Source organism: Enoplosus armatus, chromosome 3 (assembly GCF_043641665.1).
Source record: "Enoplosus armatus isolate fEnoArm2 chromosome 3, fEnoArm2.hap1, whole genome shotgun sequence".
In the NCBI taxonomy this organism is placed as follows: Eukaryota; Metazoa; Chordata; class Actinopteri; order Centrarchiformes; family Enoplosidae; genus Enoplosus; species Enoplosus armatus.
Genome location: NC_092182.1, coordinates 18,832,804 through 18,860,478, shown reverse-complemented (window position 1 = coordinate 18,860,478; position 27,675 = coordinate 18,832,804). Strand labels below are relative to the sequence as shown.

Here is a 27,675-nt window from a genome sequence, read left to right as displayed (position 1 = left end):
TCGTGCATCATTTTCTTCTGCAACAGTTGATAATTCATTAATTTATAGGAATTACTATATACATTTTCCATTATTAACAACTCCTTTTTAATGTAATTGAATACTTTCATTGTATTATTTACACACAAAACAGAGTACAAACAAAATGAAACATACACATATACAACGAAACACATGGCAGCATACCAGAGGACACAGTAATCCAACCTAAACTACCTAAAGAGTGTAAAAGTATGGAAAACTCCTTCATGTAAAATAATAGATACTTCATCTAATATTTTTCATTGTGTATTGGGAGTGCCTCATATATAATTGACTGGGGTGACTTGCTGACATCACTGATGACATCACTTCTGGTGCTGTATAAAAGACTGGTTAGAGTACTGACGCCTATTAGAGACCCCCAGCAGCTCTGAGTACTGTACCTTGATCATCATGCGTGAAATTGTACATCTGCAAATTGGACAATGTGGCAACCAGATCGGCTCAAAGGTAATACATTAAAATCCTTCTCCACTGTTAAAGTTATAATGTGTAAAAGTCCTGAGTTTGTTGAAAATGTTGAGACGTTAATATAATGTTCTGTCTGTCTCCCGTGGCCGTCATCACAACTATGTATGTAATTTTGAGAAGAATCCTAATGACAGATCTATTGAAATATAAGCTACAAGTGTCACTGTTTGAGAAGAAAAACCTTTGTCACACTAGCTGAGATAAAAAGGGGAAATGTTTTTAAATATTTGACACTTATATCATTATCATTTTACTTTTTAAAAAATGATGACACATATTTTGACGTGTGCTGTTCCTTTGCATGGAGCCATCAACAGTTGTGAGTGACACAGGGTGTTCCCTGTCAAGCATTCAGAGAAAAGATAAGGGGCAAAGCGAGACGAGCATGGGTGGGACATTTTTATCATGGCTAACACAAAACAAGAGAGAGGAACTACAAGATAGTAACACATAATACTTTTTGGCATTGGAGAATGTGGCTGTTTAAGAATCAAGCAGTTAATTATTATTCTGTTACATAACTTTATTATTTTATTGTGTGCAGCAGGGATTCTGGTCAGCAGAATTGCCACAAGCTACTCTTGTTTCAATAAATAAGCAGGGACACATTATAAAATGTACCCATTTGGTGAAGAGTTGGTGTGAGCATAGATCTGAGGTACATGCTGATAAAACAATTATTCTTCTGCTAAGCTGCATAAAAAAACTTGCAGATGTGTCATAAGAGAGCAACCATATAAAGAGCTGAAGGTGAAAGGTGTGAAATAAAGAAAGATAATTCTTGGGTGAAAATATTACCTGTGTATTAATATTCTGGGGAATTCTTTCATCTCTTTAAACAGCTAAACTTTTAAGGTTTTGGCTACAACTAACACCTTGTTAAATTCTGTTGATATTACAATGATGATTTCCCTCTTTGGCTTTGTCTTTGTAGTTTTGGGAAGTGATCAGTGAAGAACATGGGCTCAATGCAACAGGACTCTATGAGGGAGACAGCAACCTCCAACTGGAGAGGGTCAACGTCTACTTCAACGAGGCACATGGTAACATAGAGGTTACTGTAGACAGACTGCGAATACTTCATTTGATAGCTGCAATATTCTTTCTACATCAGTTTATGTCATCTGTATAGTTGTTTACCACCAATTACTTATTAACTAGTTGTTCTTTTAAAATATGACTGTTCTTAAGCTTTGACGCAAAGTGAGGACATATTTATGTTCAGGATACCCATTTCCTATATTAGTAATACATTTCCATTCTGTTTGCAGGTGGTAAATATGTCCCCAGGGGCCTTCTTGTTGACCTGGAGCCTGGTACGATGGACAGTGTGAGAGGAAGTCGCATCGGAGCACTTTTTAGGCCAGACAACTTCATCCATGGTGAGACAAAAAACAAAACAGTCATACTGGGGAATACCCAAGACTGTCTTGCTTTTATGTGTTTGTATCATGTCAATGTTGGGTGAAAATGAGATATTTATAAAATTTCAACCTTCGAGTAAGAAAAATAGCCTTGCATTTTCCAATGGCATTGAAAAAGTTCCATTTAATTTGAGAGAATAGAGAATAATTAACACATAGAAGAAAATGTAATATCTCAAACTGGAAACAAAAACAAAGAATAGTGGAAACATATGTACTGGCAATGGAGAATTGATCATCTTAATGCAGTGCAGTTTTCCATAAAGAAGTGGCACAACTTTTGTGTTTTATGTTTTCATTATTGCAATAGATTAGATTAGATGGACCTACACGCCTTTATTTTGGTGTTACAGGGAATTCAGGAGCTGGGAATAACTGGGCGAAGGGCCACTACACAGAGGGAGCGGAGCTGGTGGAGCAGGTGGTTGACAGAGTGAGGAACGAGAGTGAAAGCTGTGATTGCCTGCAGGGCTTCCAGCTGGTTCACTCATTGGGGGGTGGCACCGGCTCTGGCATGGGAACCCTCATCATCAACAAGATCCGAGAGGAGTACCCTGACCGCATCATGAACACCTTCAGCGTCATGCCCTCCCCTAAAGTCTCTGACACGGTGGTGGAGCCCTACAACGCCACCCTGTCAGTGCACCAACTCCTGGAGAACACAGACGAGACCTTCTGCATCGACAACGAGGCCCTCTATGACATCTGTTTCCGCACGCTGAAACTGACCACACCGACTTACGGGGACCTCAACCACCTGGTCTGCATGACCATGAGCGGGGTCACGACCTCTCTGAGATTCCCCGGACAGCTCAATGCAGACCTGAGGAAGCTGGCTGTCAACATGGTGCCTTTCCCTCGCCTCCACTTCTTCATGCCAGGCTTTGCCCCCCTGACAGCCCGTGGCAGCCAACAGTATAGAGCCCTCACGGTACCTGAGCTCACCCAGCAGATGTTTGATGCCCGCAACATGATGACAGCGTGTGACCCAAGGCGGGGCCGCTACCTCACGGTTGCTGGCATCTTCCGTGGCCGGATGTCCACCAAAGAGGTAGATGAACAGATGCTCGCAATGCAGCAGAAAAACAGCAACTACTTTGTGGACTGGATCCCCCATAACGTCAAGGTTGCTGTGTGTGACATCCCACCCCGAGGCCTCAAAATGGCCTCCACCTTCATCGGCAATAACACGGCCATTCAGGAGATATTTCGGCGCGTGGGCGAGCAGTTCTCCCTGATGTTCAGACGAAAGGCGTTTCTCCACTGGTATACAGGAGAAGGTATGGATGAAATGGAGTTCACAGAGGCAGAGAGCAACCTCAACGACCTGGTGTCAGAGTACCAGCAGTACCAAGACGCCACTGCTGATCAAGATTGGGAAGCAGAGGACGAAGAAGAGGAGGGACCCTCATCACCAGCGACAACAAAGGCTCAGTCTCAGGAGCAAGTTAAACTGGAAACAGTGACTGAATTGAGCAAAGACACTGTAGATGAGTAGAAGACATAGGGTATATACAGTGTGGTGTGTAGGTTGTTGCAAGGATGTGGAAAACATGTGGGATTGTTGGTCTGAAAAGGAACTCCTATTTTGTAGTTTATGTCTATAGTCGATTTAAATAGCCTTTACTTGATAGATAAAAGGTGCTGTGACATTTAGCACAATAGTACTTATTGTCTTTTATGTATTCTTCAAATGATTTGTAAGCTTGTATGTTTGTTTTTAAGATTTTGAGTTTTTTCTTTTATAGTAAATATTTGAAAATTGTGGACATTTCTTCATGTATATATGGAAAATTGTATGTCATGCCAGCCCTATATAATCCACAGCCATAAAAATGAAATTGATGTTAACACTGTTTGTCCAATATTTTCTGTTTCAGACCTACAGTAAATGTTGCATTGAGTGTTTTGTATCTAAGTTATGACGGTAATTAAAAACAGTAAAAACCAAAGAGTGAACAGCTGAGGGTACATTTATTACGACACTAAAAAAATATTTCCCTTTTCATTCAGTTTTATCATTTGAAGTTAAACTGGACTAAAACAAACTAAACTGAGCTGCAGTGATGGACAGCACCCTGACAGCACAGTGACAGTGGTAACGTTCAAGGCTGTCACACAGTTTCCTCCCGTTGTTGCGAGTCTGGGGCATAGAGATTACACATAACTTGGCCAGAGTGTCTGCACTCTGCGATAAGCACACATGACGTGGAGATGCCCCTGGACTACTGCAGTAAAGTCAACTAGACAGGGATAAAGGAGATGATACTGTATGTAACCCACATGTGAATATAGGTTATGGTGACAACACACAGTATTACCTCACGCAGGCCAATCTGCTTCAAGTTACAAAGTGGCAATGAGGTCAAGAAGCCAGCACTCACTAACACACAGCTTTCAGTAGACCAGTGGTTCCAAACCTTAACCTTAAATTAAGCAATGTCAACTTGTGACCCCTCGTCACATTGTATATTTCTTTTTAATGTGACTAGTTATTCCTTGTTTCATTTAAATAATTTTTATTTATAGTCCTGAACAAGTACAATTATTGTGTTAAGAAAGTCTGAGAAAATAAAACATAACTGTCTTGAGCAGAAACATGCTTAAATGTTTAAAAATCACTAAGGATGGTTTCTGTAAATTATGTCATGTAAAAAATATACTCTCTTCGGGCACGTGTTAATAGCTGCAGAGAGTAAAAATAAATAGCCCATCAAGTTTTGCACATTCCAGAGTGATAATTTAGAGCAATACCATATTTGCATAAAGATATCAGTTGATCCTGTTGGATCAACAGCCGACTTTCTCTCAGTCTTCCAAGGTTGCAGAGGACAACGTTCAACCTTCACTGAGCTTAATTGTGTAACATCAAAGGTTAAATGTAGGTTACACTGGTGAATAGGAAATACACTGCGTGCTGTATGTTAAGATGAAGAGCTATTTTCATATGTTGTTCTCTCTACAGTTACGTCGTTCATCGATTCTCGAGTTTAAATAAACTAGTTTTCATTCAGCTTCAGTGGACTCGGCATGTTCTGACTAGCGGAAGTGCGTCACTGTTTCAACCCATGTGACCGCTTTGGTACAGTGGGAGGGGACTTGCGGTTGTCTTTGAACGTGGTTCACCGATTTCAGACAGTGAGACTGTGCCTGTCTACCCACCGGCTAATCCACTCATCCCTCCGCATCACCATCAGCTTCAACTTAAACCATGAAGATCTGGACATCAGAGCACATATTCAAGTAAGTAGCCTAACGTTCGTCTGTTAGCTAGATGATAGTTTTTTTTTTATCCCGGTAGAGATGGTCCAGCTGTCATTGGTTCATGGTCTGGTTCAGGCAGTTAAGTAACGTTAATGGCAGCTGGCTTCGTATTTTATCCTGTAAAGAGCATACGCATGGTTTATGACAGAAAACGTCAACCAGAAAAAGATGCTAAACTAGGTTAACTAATAACTTACACGCTAATAGCTAGTATGCTAGTAGTAGAAGCAAATAACGTTAACTGTCACATTGCCAGATTTCCCTCCGTCCAACAGTTGGTGCCTTTTTTATTGATTACCACTTTGCAAGAAGGCAAGCAACAACACCAAAAACGTACAGATTTACTAAAATGAACTTAAAAACGTATCAGAGGTGAGCTCAAGACTGTCCGTGTCTGGATGCTGAAAAAGCTGTCAAATTGCGTAATCAGCCGGTCAGGGACAGCCACCAGCGCGCGACCTTTCCCCTACATTTTGCCGTGCCTCCTTGCGTCACTGTGCAACGCGGGCGCGTTCACGCGTCACCTTGGCAACCATCCACCACTACGTTCGACCCGCATTTCTACTCGACAGACCACCATCTTTACTTTTCAGTGCTGTTCAAAAATTTTTATTATTATACTGATATTAATGAGACTGAATACCGTTTCGTTTCACTTCGTTCACTCTAATTTAATCCCTGAAAATATTGAAGAGTGGGCAGTCATTCAGAGGACTGGAACCAGGCTAAATTAAAAAAGCTCCATATTAATATATTAACTTTGTTTCAACACATCAATTTGAGCTTTTGTTTAACAAACAGTTGGTGCCCTTGGGTCGGTTAAGTTGTTAATGTCTCAAAAGCAGTGGTGAAAGTATGCCACACTGTACAAATACTAAATTATGGATTATATAGTAGCATTTTACTGTTGTAGTTGGTCTATTTTATACACTGTAGGATAGTTTAATCTGTGACAATGCATCATATTTTATAAGATGACCGTATATGTTGTATGTCCAATTTTAATTTGTGAAATAACTACAGCTGTCAGATAAATGTAATGGAGTACTATGAAATGGGAATGCACAAGTAAAAGACAAGTACTAAAACAATTGTACTCAGTAGGTGTACTTAGTTACATTCCACCACTGCACATTTATTAAAAAACTTAGAACGTAGGGTACTGAGATTTTAGTATATGTTTTTACCATGAAAATAGAAAAAGTAAGTTCAGTTGGATATCAGTGTTTTGTTTTCACTTTTGTCTTGAAATTGCAAAGAATTATTTATTTCTAAAGACATGTTTACAAATTGCAACTGACTATCAGCTCTAGAATTTTAATGCAATGTTACAATAAAATTTTTGGCTTTCTTTTCAACAGCCATCCTTGGGAGACGGTGACCAAGGCTGCTATGCAGAAGTACCCCAACCCCATGAACCCCAGTGTGATCGGAGTGGATGTTTTGGACAGAGGCATCGACAAACAGGGACGCCTCCACAGTAAAAGACTGCTCAGCACAGAGTGGGGTCTTCCATCCATAGTGAAATCTGTGAGTTTCCTTGTCGTTGAACTACTTTGGTCACACTGAAAATGTACACATGTGACTCTGAATGGAGAAACACATGACCTGCAAGTGTGTGTGATCGTGGTCTGGGTGTTTCTCTTTGACTTTGTTTCATCAAAGCAGTAGACACTTGATGAAAAAAGTATTGGAACATAACAAAACACATAATCTTCTCATATTGTGGTGATAAAATGGCTTAAAATTAGTTTAACTGTCAGACCATAAAACACGACACAACAATCCAGTTATAGCCTGAGTCAGTTATGTACCGGAGGTAGGTTAATGCTTTCCAGCCAGTGAGCGTGACCTTAACCCTGCAAGGCTATTTCTATCCAGGGGTAGCAGCAGCAGAGGTGGTTGCTGACTGGAGCCCAGGCGAGTTCATGGCTGGCTGTGTGCCAAGGCTCGTGTTGTACAGGACACGGTAGTGCCATTTCTGTCATGGCTGAGAAGTAACCCGTGATGGCATGTGATATAACTTTCCATCTCTGTCAGCTCGGGTTTAAACTAGAGGTCACTAGAATGCACAGCAGTGACGGAGGCCTCTGGATTTCTGCAACATTTGAACTTTTCCCCTGTTTCTTTGCCTTTCTGAACTCACATGAATGATAAGGCTGGAGAAAGAGAATATCCTGCTACTTGGTCGTGTGTCAACCTTTGTAAACATTGGCCAATCGGCTGCTGTTCTTTAGTACTGACCTTTGCTTAGATGTCTGAGGATGGGGTTATAGTCAATGACGATGTCTATGAATATCCCCTTTTAATTCCAAGGACAGTCTATGACACAGACTGTCCCAGTGATTGATAGCATATTAATGTAACCCTTAATCGGATTGTCTCAAATCACCCTTGAGCCTCAGTGTATGTGTATGAACTGGATGTATCATGAAGACGTCTTCCTGTGATGTTTACCTCTGTACTCTTCTAATCCTGGGGGCAATAGTTGCTTAAAACAAAATAATCATAACAAGTTCAGATTTACTGCATATAATGAAACTGCACTGGTGTGTTTCTGCTGAAAACACTGATTAAGAATTATTTTTAATGTGATTTATGTTAGTTAAGCTGAAGTCAACAGATGATTTGTTTATTAATTGCATACAGTACATGAAGCTTTGTGTACTTAGTGACTTTTTGGTGTAGCCCAACCATAAATAAATAAATATATATATATATAAATATAAGTAAATCAATCAATAAATAAAGGCTCCATTTCAAGGACACTGATTCAGTAACATCTGCAAGAAAACAGTTTTAGCTGTTAATTTCAGTTTGTAGTAAAGCGTGTTTCCATGTTTGTCTTCAGATCATTGGCAACACACGAACGTACACGTATGTTAAGGAGCACTCGGTTGTGGATCCCAAAGAGAAGAGTTTCGAACTTCAGTCCACAAATGTGAGTACTTAAGACATAACACCCCCTCGTTTGGGTTATTGTTGAGATTCAACCATCAGTGTGTGCGTGACAGCCACGAGCAAGAGCGAGACCTCAGTGTGCTTGAATGTATCTGTTTACAAAATAGATTTTATTTTGCATGCCTCAACCAAAAACACACTTAACCCATCTAGATCTAGTTTTCGTGACTTCCATTTGTCTGAACACATAAGCTTAGGGTGTTAAACATGTCTGGAATGAAGTCTTGCTTGTTCCACAGGTCGTTAGCTCATTACATTCATAATGCTGCGTTCCCATGCCCTCACTGTGGGGTGTGATATATAAAACATTTAAAATTCTTAACGTTAACATTAGTTTCTTGTGATGTTTTCTCAACAGATCACTTTCACAAACATGGTGTCTGTGGATGAAAAGTTAACATACAAACCACACCCTGAGGATCAAGAGAAGTACGTTTTTACAATTTTAAAATAACACTGATAAATCAAGAATTTCTGAAGGATTCAAGTTTTTTTTACCATTATTTATTTTAACCCCTTTTCAACTCTAGAACAATACTGACTCAGGAGGCCATCATCTCTGTGAAAGGAGTCAGTCTCAGCAGTTACTTGGAGGGAGTTATGGCTAGCACCATCTCTGCTAACGCTGGAAAGGTAAGAGATCCCTTAGTCTTTCAGGTGGGACCCAAAACATTTGTGAGACCCATTTATGGTAGTTCCCAATATGACAAATATTAAACTAAACATCTAGGCTCAATATTCTTTGTGTCCTGCGCTTAAAAAAACATGTTGCGTCAGGACATTAATTATCATATTCTTGCCCAGTTGTCCAATGTGGCTGATGATATGGCCTATATTTACTACTTATAAAATAATAAAGGAGTGTGTCATCTGTTTCAGTGGCTCCCAACCTTTTTTTTTAAGTTGTGATCTCTTAAAATGAAGCAAAGTCTACTTGTCGCCCTTTAGTGTGGAAGTAAGTTGTGAGCAGTTCAGCCAAATAGTAACTTACCCTTGAAATGGATTTTTCTAGGCCATGAAACTGTGAAAAGTATCTGAGATTTCACAAGAAAAAATACAAAAATCCCCAGAAAATTCTTGTCCTTCTTCTATTCAACTTGACGTAATTCTCTTTATATTGCCTCCTGTGGACTGATGCTTCATGTTTGTTCTTCTTCAGGGCCGTGAAGCCATGGAGTGGGTAATCAGGCGACTGAACGCAGAAATCGAGGAGCTGGCAGCCACAGCACGCGGGACCATACGGACCCCCATGGCTGCTGCGGTCACTGAGAAATGACACCTGCCTCTCTTTTCCAGCAGGTTTCTGAGAGAAGCTGCACGCCAGTAACACCGGCCTCCCTTTATGATGCCCTGGTGCTGTTTTGGTGCTCCAGAGTTTTTGTATTATTTGAGGGTACAATTCATCCGTCTCGTATACTTTACTATCTACATTAGATATATTTTTGACACCAAGCTGCAACATAAAGGGAGTCTGTGGAGTATGTTCAGGAGATGCTGCCTGGCAGGGCCGCAGTGATGAGGGACTTGGGGAAGGAAAGGGAGAGGCACACTCAGGGTCAAACACCACTGTTATCTGTGTGTTTGGAAAGATGTAGCATTTGCAAAGAGGTATTGGAGGCACGGGATGAACTGAAAACACACAAAAAGTGCCAAAGAAGAAACACTGCTTTTTGTCCAGCCTCTTAAAAGCATCTTTGTAAGCTGCGTTTTTATCTGGCAAAAGACCTCAGAGTGCCAGCAAGTCTCCTCTGGCATGAACTCTGTGTTTACAGCGACAGAGCTATAAGAAAAACAGTCATGGTGAGATGTATAGACATGACTGTGAGGAATACTCCTGTTGAAATATGATAGCAAAAACAACAATGCCTTGTTCAAGTCAAGGGTACATGGAAGTGGTTTTGTGTGGTTGGGTTAACAACCGCCGACAGTGACACGTTAATGAAATGTGTCACTGTCAGGTTTATCTGTGTAAGAGAGTCGTCTCCTCAACAATATTTTCTTGCGGGACCTCAGTAATAACAAGACGCTCTGTACCAGGCAATGTATGTAAGCCTGAATGTAAGCTGTATTTTGTTATTATGTGATAACTAATTGTTATTAAAGTATTTAAGTGAAGTGAAGGGATCAAGACACTTGTCATATTTATGTTTTTGAAGTAAAAGACCATCTCCAATGCTGCGTCAGTATAACTTAGATGTAATTCAGTCTGATGTGTAAAGACAAGCAAAACGGTAAGAACTTACTGTACCTGAACACATTTTCTGAACTCAAACTGTTTTATCAATACACACAAGACTACTATTCCTCACTTGTAACACAGTCCTCTCAGCATGTCCTCTCTGTGTAAAGGCTGAGACCTTTATCGACCTATATTTGCACTTGCTAAATAATATATTATAACAAAGAAAAGCTGCTACACATGCTGAGGGTGCTGATAATATGTGAATATTTTGGTATTACTGTTTGAGTGATTAAATGTGGTTACAATTTGCATTTGAGAAGGTCTCTCTTCATATAACAAACAGCAGTGTAGCAATGGTGAAAGATTTAGTTTCTTTTAATATATTTTTTAAACCTATAACAGGAATATTTATTTAGAGAAAGAGCTGGTTTTGAAGTAGTGAGCTGCGACGTGGGTTGACCATTGAGAAATGTGGTATCAAATGCCTTGTTAGAAATTGTACTTTGTGCATTTTGTGCCTATGGAAAAAAATGCAGAATGTGGCAATAAAAAAAATGTTTTATCCTGTTTAATAGAAGATCCAAAGGCAGTAATTCTTCAAATTAGGTACACCAGCTTAAAATAAAAAAAGGTTGCTGTTGAAATGAAAATTGAATGTATTCCAAAAAATAATTGTTCTGTTTTTGAGTTAGCATTCAACATAAGTTATACTATATTTAACATGGAGTGGATATTTATCCAGATAAGTTATTGTCAAATAGCAACATGGCCCATGTGAAAAGGAGCATATGATTCTGTCAAAATAGTAGCTCGACTGCCTTTGGGCGGTTCAGTCAGGAGATTTGCACTAAACATGCATTCCACAAGTCATTGGTATATTTTTGCAGTGCTCCTCTGTATTATCAGCGTCTATACACACTGAAACACCTACAGTAGGTGTAGGACAGTACAACTGCATTCTTCTAATGTTGGTCACTTGATAGCATGCATTGATGTTCCATGTTTGAAATGCAAGAGCCACATGCCGCCACACTGTGGCCAAATGCTAGACTTACAATTTCATCTTGAGAAGTATCATGTCATCTAGGAAAAAAAGATCAAATCTTACCTTGACAAAAGTGAATTAAATATCGCTGTTTTTAAGTTACTTTGTGGAAGTGTGATGTTAATGGTTGAAAATAAAGTTATTTAAATTATTATATGTTTTATCTGTGTCATTCCTTTCTTTATGTGTAGTATAGATAACGGGGTGTTGAGTGCATTGTATCCATTGTGATTGTGCTTTCTTGTTAATTTGGTTATTTTGCAGTATTTGCCTGTCAAAAAAGAAATACATGTTATTATTGATTGCAGCTTCAGTGTCTTTAGTTTGACCCAATTCAAGACCATACAACTATGACTATGAAGTGCAATCAAAAAGACACTGATCCCTTGAGTCAATGCAGTCATGTTGAATCATAAGAAGCAGATGATTATAATAAACAGGCTTCACACAAAACACGTTGATCGTCGTGTTTTTCCTCATTTTCAATGTTTGATCAATTTGATCAAAATAACTACAACCTAAGTAAAATCGAAGATGGCTGCAAAAGAAATTGGTATAATCCCTCTGTAGGAGCATGAACTGTTGCAATATAGCTTCTGACCACAGAGTGGCAGCAACACTCCGGGAGGGGGGGGGGGGTCAGAGAGTAGAGAGACATTCAGACCGGCGACGCGGCGAAAAACGCCGGTCCTCCCATTCATTTTGAATGTGGGTTGTGAAACGCAACCCGACGTCACGCTGCGGTGGCCAATCATGTAAGCCGCCCATCAGACCGGAAGACGCCCACGAGAAGAAGAACTTTGTTTACCATTTAGCATTGTAGCATTCCGCGGTTTACTGAGCAACTGTGAAGATGGAAGAGATCGGCGTCGTGATGACCCTTCCAGAGATGTACGACCCCGCCGAGAGGGAGGGCAACGGCGTGAATCGCTGTGCACTCGCTTGGCGTTGTGTCGCTCTGCAAGTTGGGATTTCTGGTTAGTATTGTTACAATTGGAATGGCTAGCAAATGCTAGCAGCATGAACGACCAAAACACAATGGAGTGTTAACGTTATGTTTCACGTGTAGTCACCAAATTAGGCAGAGTGCACCAGTTTAAACCACACGGTAATGATAAACCTCGCATCCTGGTTATTTATCGAATAACTGTTAACCATATGGGCTATAAAATGTGTGCATACTAACAGCATGGCATAAGAAAACAACAATCTTATTCTTTTACCTTTATATTTTTACATGCTTGTTGTCTGTCAGATCATATGTTATATGTTAAAAAAAAAATGTAGCACCATCAGGCAAATTCCTTGTAATGTATGTTACGTGGCAATAAACAGTTTCTGATTCTGATTCTGAACAATCCCTGTGTTCCATATTAGATTTACCAACAGTATGTGCTTACTGTTCACATCACACATCATACTCACTTACCACGTGTCCCTGTTATTCAATACTTTTAGAAAACCTGTAGGTTGTCTATCTACGCTAGAAACATGGGGATGTAAATTTAGGCAATTTGTCTTGTATGTTTTGTTGCACATGTAGAGGACGCTGCTAAGAAGAAGTGGAGAAATGTCAGACAAGTACAAGAAAGAGCGCTGAGAAAGAGAGTGGTTTGACAGCACAGCCCACAAGGACATGGAAGTTCATGCCACTGCTTCAGTTTCTCGAGCCCTACACCCAGGAGAGACAGACGTGCTCCAACATGAGGCCTAACACACGTTCCGAAATGGACAGTCTCTCAGCATCTGAGCCGTGCCCTCCTGCAGCACGGCCATCGGCCTTGCGATGCGCCCGGTGACGCCTGAGGAGAAGCCGTGATGCCCGCGCCCCAAAAGAGGACACACTGAATTTGAGGCACAGGTGTTAAACTCACTTTCTAGTCACCATCAAGATGAGGATGACTACTTTGGATGCAGCCTGGCGCAAACTCTGAAGAGACCCCCCAGCAAAGAAGCGGCTGCTTCGGTGCCGCATTGGATATCTGATTTGATGTATTGTGTAATATTTGAGTGCGGTACTTGGGTATAATAAACACTTTTAATATATACTGGTGTCACATTTTTTTCAAGTTGACACAGGTCTAAGAGAAGAAATAGAATCACCAATTATCCTGAAATAACATGATTTCTCCACAAAGCATCATATATCCATAATTCCTCCATCAAACACGACGAAACTAAATACTTGATTTAAAGTAACAGCAGCACTAAATGGTATTTTGCGCCATCTTGGATTGACTTAAGATAAGTCGTGGTTTAGTTACTTTAAACGCTCCTGACATCGTCCTTTTTACTCCTGATTGGTCACTGAGGAATCTTTCCCTCTGGTTAGTTCGTAGTATCAATATTGAGCGTTAGGAAACATGGAGAGGACTGAATGCTGGAAGTCACTCAAAATAGAGCCGCCAAGTGGATTTAACCATAATACGAGTTAGCATCGTGAAGTTGATTAATGAACTGAGTGATCTAGCGCCGAAACACCAACTTTGTACTGACTGAACACATGCCAGACATAAATAGTTATTTACACAATACAGAGAGAAGTAAGTTTGATCTAAAAACATAGACTAAATTAATTAAAAAATGACAAGGCAATAATAAAAAGGGATCATTTGTTGCCACTTAATAATCTTGTTCGATGTTCTAGTCCACCGTAGATATTTACATACATATACATTGATTTCAGTTGTGATGTGCGTATTTCATCTGTGAGCGCTCAGCCCTGTCAGCAACGCTGCTGCCCTCTGCTGTTTTGGAGGACTCCCTCTGACGTCACGCCTCAACTCTTATCAGCCAATGGTGAGAGAGCACACAGCATTCCCTCAGCCAATCGGAGCCTGCAGTGTATTTAAAGGTTTTGAACAGAGGGACGTTTGAAATTAAACAAGCAGTGTTCGCCTGCCACATTTGAGGTTGAATACGCACGACTTCGTAGTAGAGTATAGTTTGCATCGGTCCTAATTAATCTGCATTTACCTTTTCACAACGTCGAACGGACTTTCAAAGGAGTTATACTACGATAACGTTGTCAGAAAATACATCTAGCCGGAACGTATAAGTGGATATTTATGTAGCTAGCCACAAACATCAGCTTTCGTCAACTGGCCGACGTAGCTGTTAGTTAGCTAGGATAACGTTAACGTTAGCTTGAATTCTGGAGAAGTTGTCGGCCAGTGGTTCCTCTTGGTCATAGTGCAATAACATCTTTAGGTAAGTTGCGTTATCTATAATAGTTAGATAATGTTACTTAATGACGTGTTGGTTCGCTATGGTTACCAAAAAGCTAACGCTAGCTCTGAACTAACGTTCACGTCTTCATAACTATAAACGTTACTCACGGTAACCTAGCCACGCCACGGAGATTGCTAATGTTGAATCTTATTTTAAGGCTGGCAGCGTGTAACGTTAATGTTTAGATTTCCTGTCCAGTTTCTTCATTCATATCTGTTTATAAAAGTATAAGGGACCATCAATGATACGTTACACTGCTTTTGTGGTGATGAGCTTCATTTTCACATTCAGATAAATTAGCCAAAGATAATTAATGTAGAGTGGCTAACTGCTCAATACGTTCCATCGTTGTGTTCGTTGTTTGAGGTAGCTCTATCCCTATATTAACTATTCATGATTTGTTTGATTAAAAATTAAAGAAACCATCTCCACTTTACCTTTTCTCAGAACATGGACTCTGCCAGGCTCAAGCTGACAAAGGACATGAAACTTCATAGGCCTGAAGTGAAGGTAATGCACAATATTCACACCATCCGCCACACCAGTTAACATGTTGAAGTTCTGCCCCATGAGTATTCGGTAGTCATTATTACATAAGTACTCGTGTAGTAATGTAATACCCATCTATGAAATCTGCCTTCATTTTGATCTCAACTACACAACTGTAAATGTTTGACGATATCATGTTGACAAAGACACACAGATGTATAAACACCAGACACAGACTCACAAGGTGAAAACAATAGGATAGGAGAAATAGGATAATTAGATGTCAAAGTAGAAATCAGTTGAATGTTTACCCAGCTAGTGAAATGATGAGGGACCAAACCAGAAAGATCAAATGTGAATGTTTATTCAGTGTTTCGTGTTTTTCATTGCAGGCAAACGGCGATGGGCCGAAGCGGATTCCTGTGTCGCAACAGTCACAGATGGCTGTAGTTACACCTACTCAGCATCAGCGTGTCCTAGGTGTGTCAAACGGACCTCAGCGCATTCAGCGACCTGTGAGCCATCAGAAACCCGTATCTCATGTCTCTCTTGCTGTCAAGTCCACACGCCCCGCTGATCAGAATTCGAACCCTGCTATTCAGAAAGGAAATCCTGCACCCCAGCCCAAACGTAGTTCCCAGCAAATCCAGCCAAAGACAAATGTGCCGAAGGTGAACCCGGAGCCGGCCAAACCACCATCAGAACTAGCAAAGCCAGAGAAACCACAGAGTAAGTATATTACAAAAATGGACAAACTAATCAATTGAGAGAGAGAGAGAGATCTGAAATATATATATATATATATATATTTTTTTTTTTTTCCCCCCTCCTTTTTGTTAGACAAAGCTGCCAAGAATGAGTCTGCAAACTCCTCTGCATCAAAGTATGTATGATAAGTGTGATTCATTATGTGTATATATATATATATATATATATATGTATACGTATATATTTTTTTTTTATATGATCTTTGGTTTTCCACATTTTGTTGCCATTGTTGTCTACAACTATGCAAATTTCTGCTCACACAGCAAGCGGTGGACCCTGGACAATTTTGACATTGGTCGTCCCTTAGGAAAGGGTAAATTTGGCAACGTCTACCTGGCCAGGGAGCGACAGAGTAAGTTCATCTTGGCCCTCAAGGTGCTCTTCAAGAATCAGCTGGAGAAGGCCGGGGTGGAGCACCAGCTGAGGAGAGAAGTGGAGATCCAGTCTCACCTCAGGTAATGTGTCATTCAAATGCGATACACAGCAGCCACTGCTACTTACTAGAAGACAACTTTCGATATAAATAGCAGTCGGGACAGTAACACCTTGTAACTCATCTCTTTTAAAAAAGAGTGATCAAGATAGCTGGCTAAACTGAAATCTTTTTTGGATAATTATGTAAATATGTTGTGTTTGATGTGTATGTATTACAGTAGTAGACTCAAGTCTCTCTGAACAGTGACAAGGAAGAACTGGGTCCCTCAGTTTAATGCAGCGTTGGTAGACTCATCATATATGAGCCTCCTGTAAGACAGAGGTGTAAATGTGCAAAGCCTCTCACTATCAAGTGTGAACACTAGTTGCGCTCCATTTGGCAATGCTGGTGTGCCAAATGCTGTGTAGCAGCAAGGTCAGGAAAACCAGTTTAAATTTCTAGGTAGCTGGTTAAAAGTTCTTGTATCGCAAGTGGGTAATTCCTTGACAAGCAGAATGAAAAATCTGAAAATTGATAGATTGCATTTTGCACGAGTATTAAAATCCTCAGCGTGAACTCAGACCATGGACCTCCTGTATAAAGCGTCCGCTAATGCAAATGTTCATTAAGTTCTGCCAGTCTTGGCTCTTTTGAAATATCTGTCGGATACTTAAACAACATTTCTGAGAATACTTCTCGGCATCTGCGTTCTACAGGCACCCCAACATCCTGCGCCTCTACGGTTACTTCCATGACTCCTCTCGTGTGTATCTCATCCTTGAGTTTGCACCCAGAGGTGAACTGTACAGTGAGCTGCAGCGCTGTGGAAGTTTTACTGAGGAAAGAAGTGCCACAGTAAGTCTGCCAATTTAAGAACTTTTTGTAAAATGTATACTTTGCTGTCCAATTGACAGTGGAAGTAATTATTGTGAGTGCATACTAATTCCACAAACATGTTGATGTTCGGTGCCCTTCTTGATTTTATGTAACGTTTCTAAACCTATGTGCCACACTAGTACATCATGGAGCTGGCAGATGCCCTAAACTATTGCCACTCCAAGAAGGTGATCCACAGGGACATTAAACCGGAGAACCTGTTACTGGGGGCCAACGGGGAGCTGAAGATTGCCGATTTCGGCTGGTCTGTTCACACACCCTCCTCCAGGTATGCACAGGTGTTTTTCTTCAAATGGCACCTTTTTTGTTATTTGATCTGTAGAGCTTTTTACTAAAACTATGGTATTGTAATGTTTGCAGAGGATTTATGTTTTGGGTTGCATTTGAAATTCACTTGTTTGGCTTCACAAGTCAGGGATTCCTTTTAGCCCCTCTACATCACTTGGAGCTGACAGACTAACTTTCCCTTTTCTCTTTGCTTGTTCAGGAGATCCACGCTGTGTGGAACACTGGACTACTTGCCTCCAGAGATGATTGAGGGAAAAACCCATGATGAAAAGGTGGACCTGTGGAGTCTGGGTGTTCTTTGTTACGAGTTCCTGGTTGGAAAACCTCCCTTTGAAACAAAAACTCATGAGGAGACCTACCGCAAGATATCAAGGGTAAGACAGTCCAACAACTGGCGCATATTGTGGAGCTGCGTAGTTTTTATTGCAGCATCAAATCTGTCATGCAATTTAAAATATTTTTTTAAAAGTATCTTTTTTTTATTGTCCCTTTTTAATGCAAAAGCTATCTAAAAATAAATGACAACCTGTAAATAAAATGTTTTAAATTGTGCCTTACAGTCTGAACAGAAGTAGCACCTGCACTTTGCTGCAGGACACTGGACATATTCATCCCACTTGAGTTTGCAGGCCGGCACCACAGTTTGTCTCGTAATTGCTGTTTAATGTTTAATCTCACCAGTTTTCTGTCTTTGTCATCCAGGTTGAGTACACTTACCCTGCACAGGCCAATATCGGTGCTGGAGCCAAAGATTTGGTTGCCAGCCTGCTGAAGCACAACCCCATGCACAGACTACCCATTCAGGGAGTCCTGTCTCACCCCTGGGTGGTCGAGACCTCCAGCAAGAAGCCCACGACCCTGAACAACGAGGAGCCCAGCCAGTGAGCCTTTTTTTTGTCCCAACATTCGAGGGCTGTACATGACGTGTGAGGGCGGGGCAGTGCACAATACCGGCTGTATAAAGTTGTGACACATGAACACTGGTGTACAGCTGATTGTCAGAATCTGCTTGTACTGCTATGTTGACCACAAAATCACTTCATGTGGATGTTTTTTATCTGCAGGCATCTTGAGCCACTTTTTCTTTCATCTTATCCTTCTGAGTTTCCTTGTCTTACCAGTGGCATCCTATTGCCTGTAAATATTTCACCATTTTGTGTAATTATGAAAAATTTTATTGAGCTTTTCTAAAATTCCATTACTTGAAATAATAAATTATCTTTCATGGAATATGTTAAGCGCAGTATATGTCTGTTAGTAAAATATTTTATTTTTGTCTTCTGTGCATTTCAAGCTCTCAGTTAATTGTCTCAACTTGGCAAACAAGATTTTGCACTAATGTCCAATGAATGAGATGCTTCCATCAACCCGCAAATACTGATTTATCAAGCTCCTCCAGTGGCCCGCAGCCAGCAGAGGGCGCCAGCACACCACTAAAGTTGACTCGGGAGCATGTTACAGGTTTTTAGTTGGTGTTAATTACATTGTTAACAAACCTTCAGCACAGTGAATTTCTGCTACAATAAAGTGTTAAAATGTAAAGAAGTTAGTGTTTTTAGTAGCTCTGTTGGAGCTGAAAGGCTTGTATATCATGTTTTTTGGCATTTGAAAAATTAAAAGGACTCATATCCAGAGGGCTGCGTCACAGATCAGTGTGTAAACTGAAATGTATCTCTTCTTAAAATTAAGTTTAAACTAAAGCCACGGGCCTTTTTAAATGAGTAACTTCGCTGGGTAAAACCGGGAACTTCCTAAAATGTTGATCTGTAGACTGATTCTCTCGGCGAAGTTATCCAGATAATTTGGTAACCCTGCTTTAAAAAAACTGCTCTAAAACGTGGTCGTCATGAAGAGAGAAGAAGTCGGCTATGTTGTTAAACCACAATGTTCTGTCATAAAGACACTTCAGTATCGCAATCTGTGTTACAAGAATATTACGCAATGCGTCAATCTGGCGCCTTGGAGGCACGAAAAGGTCACAGGGTATTTAATCATAAACAATTCTAACGTAATTAAATGTTAATAAACCTGTTTAAAATGACTGATTGACGAGGTGCTCAGTGCCGCAATGTTCCTGTGTGTCTCTATCGCTCTCCTGTCCGCTAGGGGGCTCCCCAGGCAGGCTAATGTTTTGTAGAACTGTGGGACGTGATTATAGGAGGAAATTCGTCTTATTACTTGTTAGCTATTGTTAGAATTCCTTCATTTGGTTCATAATGTTATTGTAAAGCGGTTTTCTTAATATGTTTTAAGTTTATTCGGTTGTGTCTATAAACTGTTGGCACGCACGGAGTGATGCGTGCCCTCAGGATAATGGCAGTATTATTTCAGATTGGCTCAGCTTTAATTTGGATCTTGTACTACGATAATAAAATAATCAGATTATCGAAGATGTTGATCCACGTGCAGCTCTTTGCTTGTTCTCGCCCCCCCCCCATATCCCTGCAGTTTGGTTGCATGTGGACTGTCCCTTTAAGCTGCTTACAGTTTAGGTGGACTCCATGCTATAAGGAAAATCTGTGCATTCGTATGCACTAGATACCTTGACGCCTCAACAGCTGGAGAATGAACGGTTTGCCCAGATGTTGCCTGCGCAGCAAGTCAACACAGTGGATGAACAGGTCGACCGTAAGGCCTGATGCTGGATGCACACGTGCCTGCAGCAGAAATTCTGTCCAAACGCTCTTCAGCTGAGCACGAGGCAAAGCAAGGCTCGATGGAAAACATGCGTGCTTTTAATTTCTCTTTAGACCAAACTCCACGATATAGAACTCTAGAAAAACAGACCCGGTAGGGTTTGTAAAAGGATTTAGAGTCGACAGGAGGCCTGTCCCCACCCACCCTCACAAACACACACATTGTATGACTCTCTCCCTGTAAGCCGGTAGGCCTTTGCAGCCTCTGTTAACCTCAATCTCGATTTAAAAAAATAAATAAATATCAATGCGACTATTTTCTCCATCATTTTCTGTCTTTTATTATAGAGAAAAAAAAATACACGTTCTGACCGTTTTTCGTTTTACATAAAACCACACACATTTTTACAATATAATTTCACTTATTTCTTTATTCTTTAATATTAATTTCACGATATATGATAACGACTTTGAGATATACATTCCATCTTTTTGAAACCACAATAACACACTACACATACGGTTTTATAACATTTCCACAGGACCCATTGGATTGCACAGAATGAAAAATGTCTGTATGCACATTTTCCTCTTTGATCTCTTCATATTTTTTTAATTTTTTAATTTTCAGACACCGAATTACCGAGACGGGAGTCTTTCAAATTAATTTCAGAACAGCCCATGTATTTTCAAATGTAATGAAAAGCATTATGGTAAATTGAGAGACCAGGATTTCAATTTGGGGTCCCCATCTAGCTGGTCTTGACGTTTCAGGTGAATTTTGTTTTTGCCGATTTAATAGCTCAATAAAATAAATGTCAAATATTGGAAAATAAAATATCAAAGCATTAACACTTTCACGCAGAAGAATCGAAATTTGTAGGATTTTTTTATTTATTATTATTTCCACTTCCCAGTTTCATTATGTTTTGTGTGTCTGAAATATCATACATTCAATGCATAGTTTGTATAGCTGCTGTGTACTTTGATATTTTGCATTTCCAGTATTTTAAACTACTCGGGGAAGGTCCAATTTCCTCATTTCTAACGAAACTTCGCTATTCTTTAACATATTTCTGTATGCATTCATGTGTTTTTGCTGGTTATTGCCATTGTGTTATTTTTCCGTCTTGTGTGTCCACAGGCTTTTTTCTGGATTTAACACCACATTCACTGCCCATAATCATATTGCAAATTACCTAAAGAAGACTTATCTTAATCATCATTAAACCACATTATATCCGTCCATCACGAATTCGAGCGTTACATGAAGTGAAGTCTCATGTGGGGAAGCACCACAAGAGCGACGAAAAGACAAACTGCCCTTTTTGCGATTTTAGTTTAAGGTCAATATTGTAAACGGTCACTCCACTGGAAAATATGTATATGTACGTTTGTTCGCATATTTATACAACATGTATTGTCCATATAGTGTGTTGTGGATGCATTGGATTCCCTCACTGCCACCGGCTCTATTTCTGTGTGTGTGTGTGTGTGTGTGTGTGTGTGTGTGTGTGTGTGTGTGTGTGTGTGCGTGCGTGCGTGCGCATGTTTTTCTGAACTGATGCAAGACTGTATGAGTGCGGAAATGTCTGCGTGTGTGTTCTGTGCGCGCTCTTTACGCATGAATTAAGCAGAGGGGCTGCGCTTGCCGGGTAGTCGTGTGTTTTTTTCACTAAATGGGGGTTTGCAGTTAACACCTAGTTCCAGCAATGACTTGCATCTACTCTTCTATGTTATATTTGAAAGCCTCTATGAGCCCCTCCATGGAGTGGATAAAACCAGATATGCTGCATATACCTCCTATTACAAAGATGGCGACGTCAAAGAAAACCTGGTGCCATAGCAGCTTTCTCCATAAAAGCTTGAGGTGGAAGAGACTGGGAAGCAGAAAGCACAGGCCTGCACCTGTCAGGCTGCCGGTGAGACCCATGAGGAGGGCGAAATGTGGCACATAGATCGCCATGAGCAAGGTGAACACAACAAGGATACATCGGAGAGAGAGTCCCCAGGATTTTAGGCGTCCGTCGCCTCCATAGCAATCCGGAAAGTACGCACGTCCCCCGTCCTGGAAAAAGGATTTCTCCAAAACCTCGACGGCAGCGAAAAACGGCAGCGGGTACGACAGCAAAGCTTTGGCCACGAGGAAGAGGTTGACGACAGCTCGGATGGTTGGGGGCAGGTTGTCTGTGATGACCTCCTTGGTTTCGTCAGCCCAGGTCAAGTAGGCCACTAGTGCGAACAGGCCCTTGAGGATGCAGGCAGCGATGTGAGTCCAGTTCATCATGCAGTGGAACTCGCTCGGTTTGTTCATGTTCCCCTCCAGAGACGGCAGGAAGATCTGCGAGGTGTAGCTGAACACGATAATCCCAATGGAGATGGGGAACTTCTTGACATCGATGTAAAACTTGACCTTGTCCCAGGCCCAGTCCCTCGCCCTGGAGAGGCAGTAGGCTATCACCAGGACGTTGATGACAAAGTGGGCCATTGTGCACAGCAAGCTGAACTTGGAGACGGCTTTCAGGTTCTTGAGGAAGGCGCAGGGGAGGAGGGCGGCGGTGGCGATGATGGCCCAGGACTTCTGGGAAATTGGCATGTTGGGGAAGCTGTTGTACATGAGATTACCGCTGACCACCACGTACAGGATGCAAGTCATCACTAGCTCTATGATTTGGGCTACATTCACGATATGGCCTCCTAAAGACGGGAACCTGGGCGCGCAGCAGGCGTTGGCAATGTCCACATAGGAGTCCCTCACACGGACGAGCTGCCCGTCTTCGTCCTCCTCGTACAGGCAGGAAATGAGGATTTTCCCCGTGTAACAGCACACCACGGCGGCGAAAATAATGAGAAAGAGTCCGAGGTATCCTCCGTGCAGGATGGCGTAGGGCAACCCCAGAACGAACATCCCCTGTAAACATAAAAAGAAGGGGGGAAACACACACACACACACACACACACACACACACACACACACAGTGAAAGGGTTCAATTGTTAGTTTGGTCATTAAGTATTAATCATAATGCTTTTCTGAACATATCACTTTTTTATTTGAATGAACCAAATCATATTTGAACGTGGTTCTTCGGCTTTGGTCGGCCTGACTCTTCAATGACTCCCTTTTTTCTTTCTTTTCTTTTTTTCATGTTGTGGGTTTTCCACTTCGCTTTGAGCTCATCCGCCCGCCTCTGACGTCACCACGAGCTGGAGGAGACACACTCTGACGTCACGGTGACCACGGTCGTGATAAGGCATGAAAAGGATTGCGTCTAGGGATTTTTTTTTTTGTCGCATAGCACTACACACACAGACTCCACTCTCGAGTACCTCCTCGCGCTTTAACCGATGGTCGCTCTCTGCTCACGTAATAATCACCGCGTTTTGGACAAAATAGCTGCGCGCGCACATGGCTCTTTGTGCGTAATTGTATATTCAGTGTAGAATAGAAATATATCTTTTCTGCTACTTATTTCTGTCTGGAAATTCAAAGACAATGTTGGAATATATGTGACTCATTACACTTTATATGATGCGTAAAAATAGGCCTCTGTCCAGACATCTTAGCCCATTTCCGTAGGCTACATAACATTTGTGTTATAGCTGTAATTAATTACAGTGCCTTTTTAAATAGCCCCAAAATGATTGAAACATTAGGCGTTTAACACTCTCTATGCTGAAAGTCCACAAAATGATGGTGTGTATTCGTTGCCATGCGGAGGTGGATTAGGTGAGCAGTTATCAGGGTCGTGCATCGGTGACACTGGACATCACTATACAGACAAAGAATGTGTGTGAGGGGAGGGGGGGGGGGGTACAGGGTATCAACTACCTCCCTTTTTTTCAGCGCATCGTAACGCCTGAGCTGCTCTGAAACCTCTGCATTGTTTCAATAAAAGTATATTAGAATGAAAAATGTGTTGGGTGTTCAAGAAATCTTCTACGTTTAAGCCAAAAGTAATTTAGAGTGAATCATTTTACAGCATTATTAAAAACAGCGACTTGACGAAGTTGCTTCAGAGGGACCGAGCCTGGTGATGTTTTTGTTTGGAGAATATTTTGAACAACCTTTTTTATGCGGTCGCAGGTGTGAGTTTATCTCAAATTTCACTGCTGCTCCGGAGGCGACTCAGCCAATTACAACCGAGCACCGGAGCCGCCCGTTCATAATCCGTGAAGTGCGTCTTTACCTGGATTGCATTCGTGACGTTCCAGCCCGCCTCCCAAGCGGTGATTTTTGGTCTCACTTCAGTCAACTCGTTCGTCGGACCTCCGTCTTTTGAGGCTGAGTGCGGTGGACCGGTGCCGTCCCTCTGGTAGTGGCTGTCCCCCGCCAGCCCGTCTCCGCTCCCCTCTCCTCCCACTTCATCGGATGTCAAAATGTCCATCTGCATGCCTTGCCGGTGGTCGTAGTCCAGGTCATCGCAGGCGGCGAAACCCAGAGCCTCCTCGTCGGTGGCGGCCTGGAACCCCATCTTGGCGAACATCCCGCTCACCTTCGCCTGGGATTTGTTGGAGACGGCGGTGGCTGCATTTGAGAGTTTATTAGAAAGCTTGCTTCTGATTAACGTCGCCATTTTTCGTTCCTCTCCTGAATCTCAACTGTCTGCAGCTTAATTAGTGTTTTTCTCCTCCAGTCAGTACAAACGTGGGGCTACTTTGGATGGCAGCTCTTGACTCTCTGCATGAGATAAAGCCACGAGGAGAAGCGCAAGTTTTGTTTCAAGACACCGACGGTTTTCAGTTGCTATCTCCACTTCTTGTTCAGTGTACTCCTGCTGCTCTTGATTATCCCCAGGTTCATGTCACCTTCAGACGTCGCAGCTCCGTTTCTGCATCTTGGCACTGCGCTCTGATGCTCGACGAGTAGCGCACCTATTCAGTCTCTGAGGCAGTTTGGCGGTGTGCGCAAAAGCTTTACGCACGACAAAAGGCGAGCCACAGGTTCCTGTAGGGCCTATAATATCGTTTTCTTTTGGGTTATAAGGTGGCAGGCGGCGTTTCCAGGAGTTGGTTGTCGGTTTTCAGGTGCCTTTACTGATGCCAATGCGGTACCGTGGAGCCCGGGGGGGAGGCAGGGAGGAGACACGTGTCCTCATCAGCCTGCCAATGCAAAGCACGTCTCCAGCCCTCCCAATGCCCCACCAGGAGAAAACGGGAGAGATTTGCTGCATTTCTAGGGGAGGTGCTTGTAGTACCCCCACCATCCCTTCCCCAACCCATAATCTATAATACCTCATCCTAACATCCAATGACATTCCGGGGGCCTCAAATCTTGCATAACTTTACGCGTATAAAAGCAGGCTAGAATTTGACGAAAACCCAAACTCTTTGGACCAAATTATATACATAAAAAATTAGGGTTTGTTATTTTAAAAGTACCCTCATTTCTTTTTTAAGGAGAAGAGGACGTGGAGCATGAAAATAGTAACCCAAATTGTCTCTGGGATTACATGGACCGGGTTTAAAAAACGTGTTGCGTTTGTTGATGAGGAAAAATATATTTTCGTGCATTTTGTTTTTGCTAAATGATGGTAAGATATACAACTTGAGACCGCACGTATTTTATTATACCCTTTGAAAGTTGTAACTAATTGTTTTTTTAAAAAATATATAAATTAAAGCGTAAAGTTTGATCTACATCTATTCCACCGGCTCTATTTTCAGTGAAGTCTTCATTCAGGACGCTCATTCATTCATTCATTCATTCATTCATTCACTCATTCATTCACTCATTCAGTGACTTTGATTGTGTCTGTGAAGATGATGAGACAGTCTGAGCCATGGCGGCGATTCCGTTGAGAAAACTGTACAAGCTACGAGCTTTGTTTGCCTTAAAAATCAAGGAAAGCGAGTTTGAAAAGAAAAGTTGACAGAGAATCCTGATTTGGTCTGGAGTGAGAACGCGTGATGCGTTTCTTTTTATTCTTTGGAAGTCGAGCGTACTTCCTCTTTTTTCCAATCATACCCTAAAAATACAGTAAGTATTTTTTCCTGTTTCATACAAAAATGAACCACTTTTAAAAATGGAGCCTGGCTGAAGAATCATCTCAAAGTCATGTAACACTGCGGTTATACTTTTAATTTCACAGTCTTTTATTCGCCTTGCTGAAAATTTCTAAAGAGTCATAAAAGCTTTAATTGCAGTGATTGAAGTTTTCGATGAATGTAGCCCGAGTGATTTAGTAACGGAGGCCCAAAGTGCTGTAAACACTTTGTTGACATTGCCTTGTCACTTGTACTTTGTGTCCAGCATGTTCAGTGTTTCCTCAGGCTGCAGTATCAGAGTTCATCACCATGATACAAAGCCGCGGCCCTTACACTAACACACAGTACACTGTCACACGATCTGCTGCTGTATGCATGCAGGCTCTCTGCTCTGAACTGGAGGAAATAATAATAATAATGATAATATGACCTATTAAAAGCTCTGGATCTGGTTTCCTGAATAGGATGTAACCTGATCAGAGCAGCGATGCAGCGGAATAACAGAAGAGTAAAGTGACATCTCCGACTGGTGATCGTCACGAGACAAACGGCAACAATAGTCTGCTATTATTTCTGCTCAGGGTGTCACTTCAATCAGCGTGAGAGGCCTAATGTGAGTGTGTGTCACAGACTTAAAGGAGGAGAAAACACCACGGATGCGCCTGTTAATGTCAAATATGATTTTATATTTCCACAACTCTTCAAAAGTATAATAATTAACTCGTTTGGCGCGAGCTGGAAATTAGTAATTCACCCTTCAATGCCGACAAAATGCGACAAAAGAATATTTTTCCTTTATTGTTAGTTTATCACAGAATTGAATGATCATGAGCTAAATTGCAGGATGAAACCAAAGCCGCGTCACGATGCGATGATTTCCCCGGCAGGCTCAGACGGGGAGTCCAGGCCGAGCTGCATCAGGCCTGCGACAGGCTCTGAATCATAAAACAAGAGGCAAATAAATCGCTAACGTGCTCCTGCTGCGTGCGTCTTGTGTGTGTGTGTGTGTGTGTGTGTGTGTGTGTGTGTGTGTTTTCTTTTCATTTTTCCGTTGTGGGAACGAAAATGGCTGCTTTCGCTGAGCCCTGAATGAAAGAGTTAATGACAGAGGCTGTTATCAGCGGGCTGCAGCCTCCTCTGATCTGCGCTCTGAGCTGTCTGATGGAGTGTGCAGCTCCATGAAAAGAGCAGCCGTGACACCACCAGCCAGCAGACCTTCTCACGACCTGCCGTACACACGATAATAGCGCTAATAATAATCATCATAATAATAACCGAAATATATTTAGTTTGTCATGAGTGTGAAGGGATCCAGACTGGGTTTACAGTAAGATTTAAGCTTATTATGATCATATGAAGAATCCCACACACGCACGCGCACACGGGCTTGTGCACGAGGACAACGCTCAAAATCCTGGTTTGAGGCCTCCGTCACACCGAGTAAGATGCAAGTTTTGCCCCATATTATTAAGTGCCTCATACTGACGTAATCAGCCGGTTCGGAGGTTTCAGACACACACAAAGGTGACAATAAGCGATACTTTCCGATTCCTCCCGGGCCTCGTAAATACTTTTG

At 41.6% G+C, this 27,675-nt stretch overlaps 4 protein-coding genes and 1 long non-coding RNA gene across 14 annotated transcripts; 4 read left to right on the top strand and 1 right to left on the bottom strand.

Moving 5' to 3' along the window:
• Window positions 1–402: 402 nt before the first annotated feature.
• Window positions 403–3,891, top strand: tubb1 (tubulin, beta 1 class VI). Of its 8 annotated transcripts, none has more exons than XM_070902022.1 (5): window positions 410–492; window positions 1,448–1,556; window positions 1,785–1,895; window positions 2,291–2,383; window positions 2,987–3,891. In XM_070902022.1, exons 1-5 carry the CDS (start codon window positions 436–438, stop codon window positions 3,433–3,435), a joined length of 819 nt encoding a protein of 272 aa, XP_070758123.1. In that variant the 5' UTR covers window positions 410–435; the 3' UTR covers window positions 3,436–3,891. The 8 variants fall into 8 exon arrangements, with proteins under 8 accessions (XP_070758122.1, XP_070758123.1, XP_070758124.1 ...); XM_070902023.1 differs by having other exon boundaries at window positions 2,291–2,418; window positions 3,142–3,891; XM_070902020.1 differs by having other exon boundaries at window positions 2,291–2,607; window positions 3,109–3,891.
• Window positions 3,892–5,084: 1,193 nt separating this feature from the next.
• prelid3b (PRELI domain containing 3) lies at window positions 5,085–11,550 on the top strand. Of its 2 annotated transcripts, XM_070902675.1 has the most exons (6): window positions 5,085–5,180; window positions 6,563–6,731; window positions 8,053–8,142; window positions 8,521–8,591; window positions 8,693–8,795; window positions 9,322–11,550. In XM_070902675.1, exons 1-6 carry the CDS (start codon window positions 5,149–5,151, stop codon window positions 9,436–9,438), a joined length of 582 nt encoding a protein of 193 aa, XP_070758776.1. In that variant the 5' UTR covers window positions 5,085–5,148; the 3' UTR covers window positions 9,439–11,550. The 2 variants fall into 2 exon arrangements, with proteins under 2 accessions (XP_070758776.1, XP_070758778.1); XM_070902677.1 differs by lacking the exon at window positions 8,053–8,142.
• A 679-nt stretch (window positions 11,551–12,229) lies between these two features.
• LOC139283459 (uncharacterized) lies at window positions 12,230–13,435 on the top strand. Its single transcript, XR_011597316.1, has 2 exons — window positions 12,230–12,366; window positions 12,933–13,435. It is a non-coding gene; the product is annotated as an uncharacterized lncRNA (long non-coding RNA).
• Window positions 13,436–15,070: 1,635 nt separating this feature from the next.
• Window positions 15,071–18,546, top strand: aurka (aurora kinase A). 2 transcript variants are annotated; one of them, XM_070902834.1, is made up of 8 exons: window positions 15,071–15,130; window positions 15,502–15,838; window positions 15,950–15,992; window positions 16,141–16,332; window positions 17,009–17,147; window positions 17,309–17,457; window positions 17,677–17,851; window positions 18,180–18,546. In XM_070902834.1, exons 1-8 carry the CDS (start codon window positions 15,071–15,073, stop codon window positions 18,360–18,362), a joined length of 1,278 nt encoding a protein of 425 aa, XP_070758935.1. In that variant the 3' UTR covers window positions 18,363–18,546. The 2 variants fall into 2 exon arrangements, with proteins under 2 accessions (XP_070758935.1, XP_070758936.1); XM_070902835.1 differs by having other exon boundaries at window positions 15,950–15,996; window positions 16,145–16,332.
• Window positions 18,547–21,836: 3,290 nt separating this feature from the next.
• On the bottom strand, window positions 21,837–24,688 carry slc32a1 (solute carrier family 32 member 1). The gene is made up of 2 exons (XM_070903379.1): window positions 24,302–24,688; window positions 21,837–23,024 (listed from the first exon to the last, which is right to left on the bottom strand). The coding sequence occupies exons 1-2, from the start codon at window positions 24,686–24,688 to the stop codon at window positions 21,837–21,839; spliced, it is 1,575 nt and encodes a 524-aa protein (XP_070759480.1).
• Between the last annotated feature and the right edge of the window lie 2,987 nt (window positions 24,689–27,675).

Coding starts and splice junctions, on each gene's coding strand:
- tubb1 (XM_070902015.1), top strand. CDS start 436: ATGCGTGAAATTGTACATCTGCAAATTGGACAATGTGGCAACCAGATC. Junction 493..1,447: donor GCAACCAGATCGGCTCAAAG/GTAATACATTAA, acceptor TTGTCTTTGTAG/TTTTGGGAAGTGATCAGTGA. Junction 1,563..1,781: donor CAACGAGGCACATGGTAACA/TAGAGGTTACTG, acceptor CCATTCTGTTTG/CAGGTGGTAAATATGTCCCC.
- prelid3b (XM_070902675.1), top strand. CDS start 5,149: ATGAAGATCTGGACATCAGAGCACATATTCAA. Junction 8,143..8,520: donor TCGAACTTCAGTCCACAAAT/GTGAGTACTTAA, acceptor TTTTCTCAACAG/ATCACTTTCACAAACATGGT. Junction 8,796..9,321: donor TCTCTGCTAACGCTGGAAAG/GTAAGAGATCCC, acceptor GTTCTTCTTCAG/GGCCGTGAAGCCATGGAGTG.
- aurka (XM_070902834.1), top strand. CDS start 15,071: ATGGACTCTGCCAGGCTCAAGCTGACAAAGGACATGAAACTTCATAGG. Junction 15,131..15,501: donor TTCATAGGCCTGAAGTGAAG/GTAATGCACAAT, acceptor TTTTCATTGCAG/GCAAACGGCGATGGGCCGAA. Junction 17,148..17,308: donor CTGAGGAAAGAAGTGCCACA/GTAAGTCTGCCA, acceptor GTGCCACACTAG/TACATCATGGAGCTGGCAGA.
- slc32a1 (XM_070903379.1), bottom strand. CDS start 24,688: ATGGCGACGTTAATCAGAAGCAAGCTTTCTAATAAACTCTCAAATGCA. Junction 23,025..24,301: donor ACGTCACGAATGCAATCCAG/GTAAAGACGCAC, acceptor TTATGTTTACAG/GGGATGTTCGTTCTGGGGTT.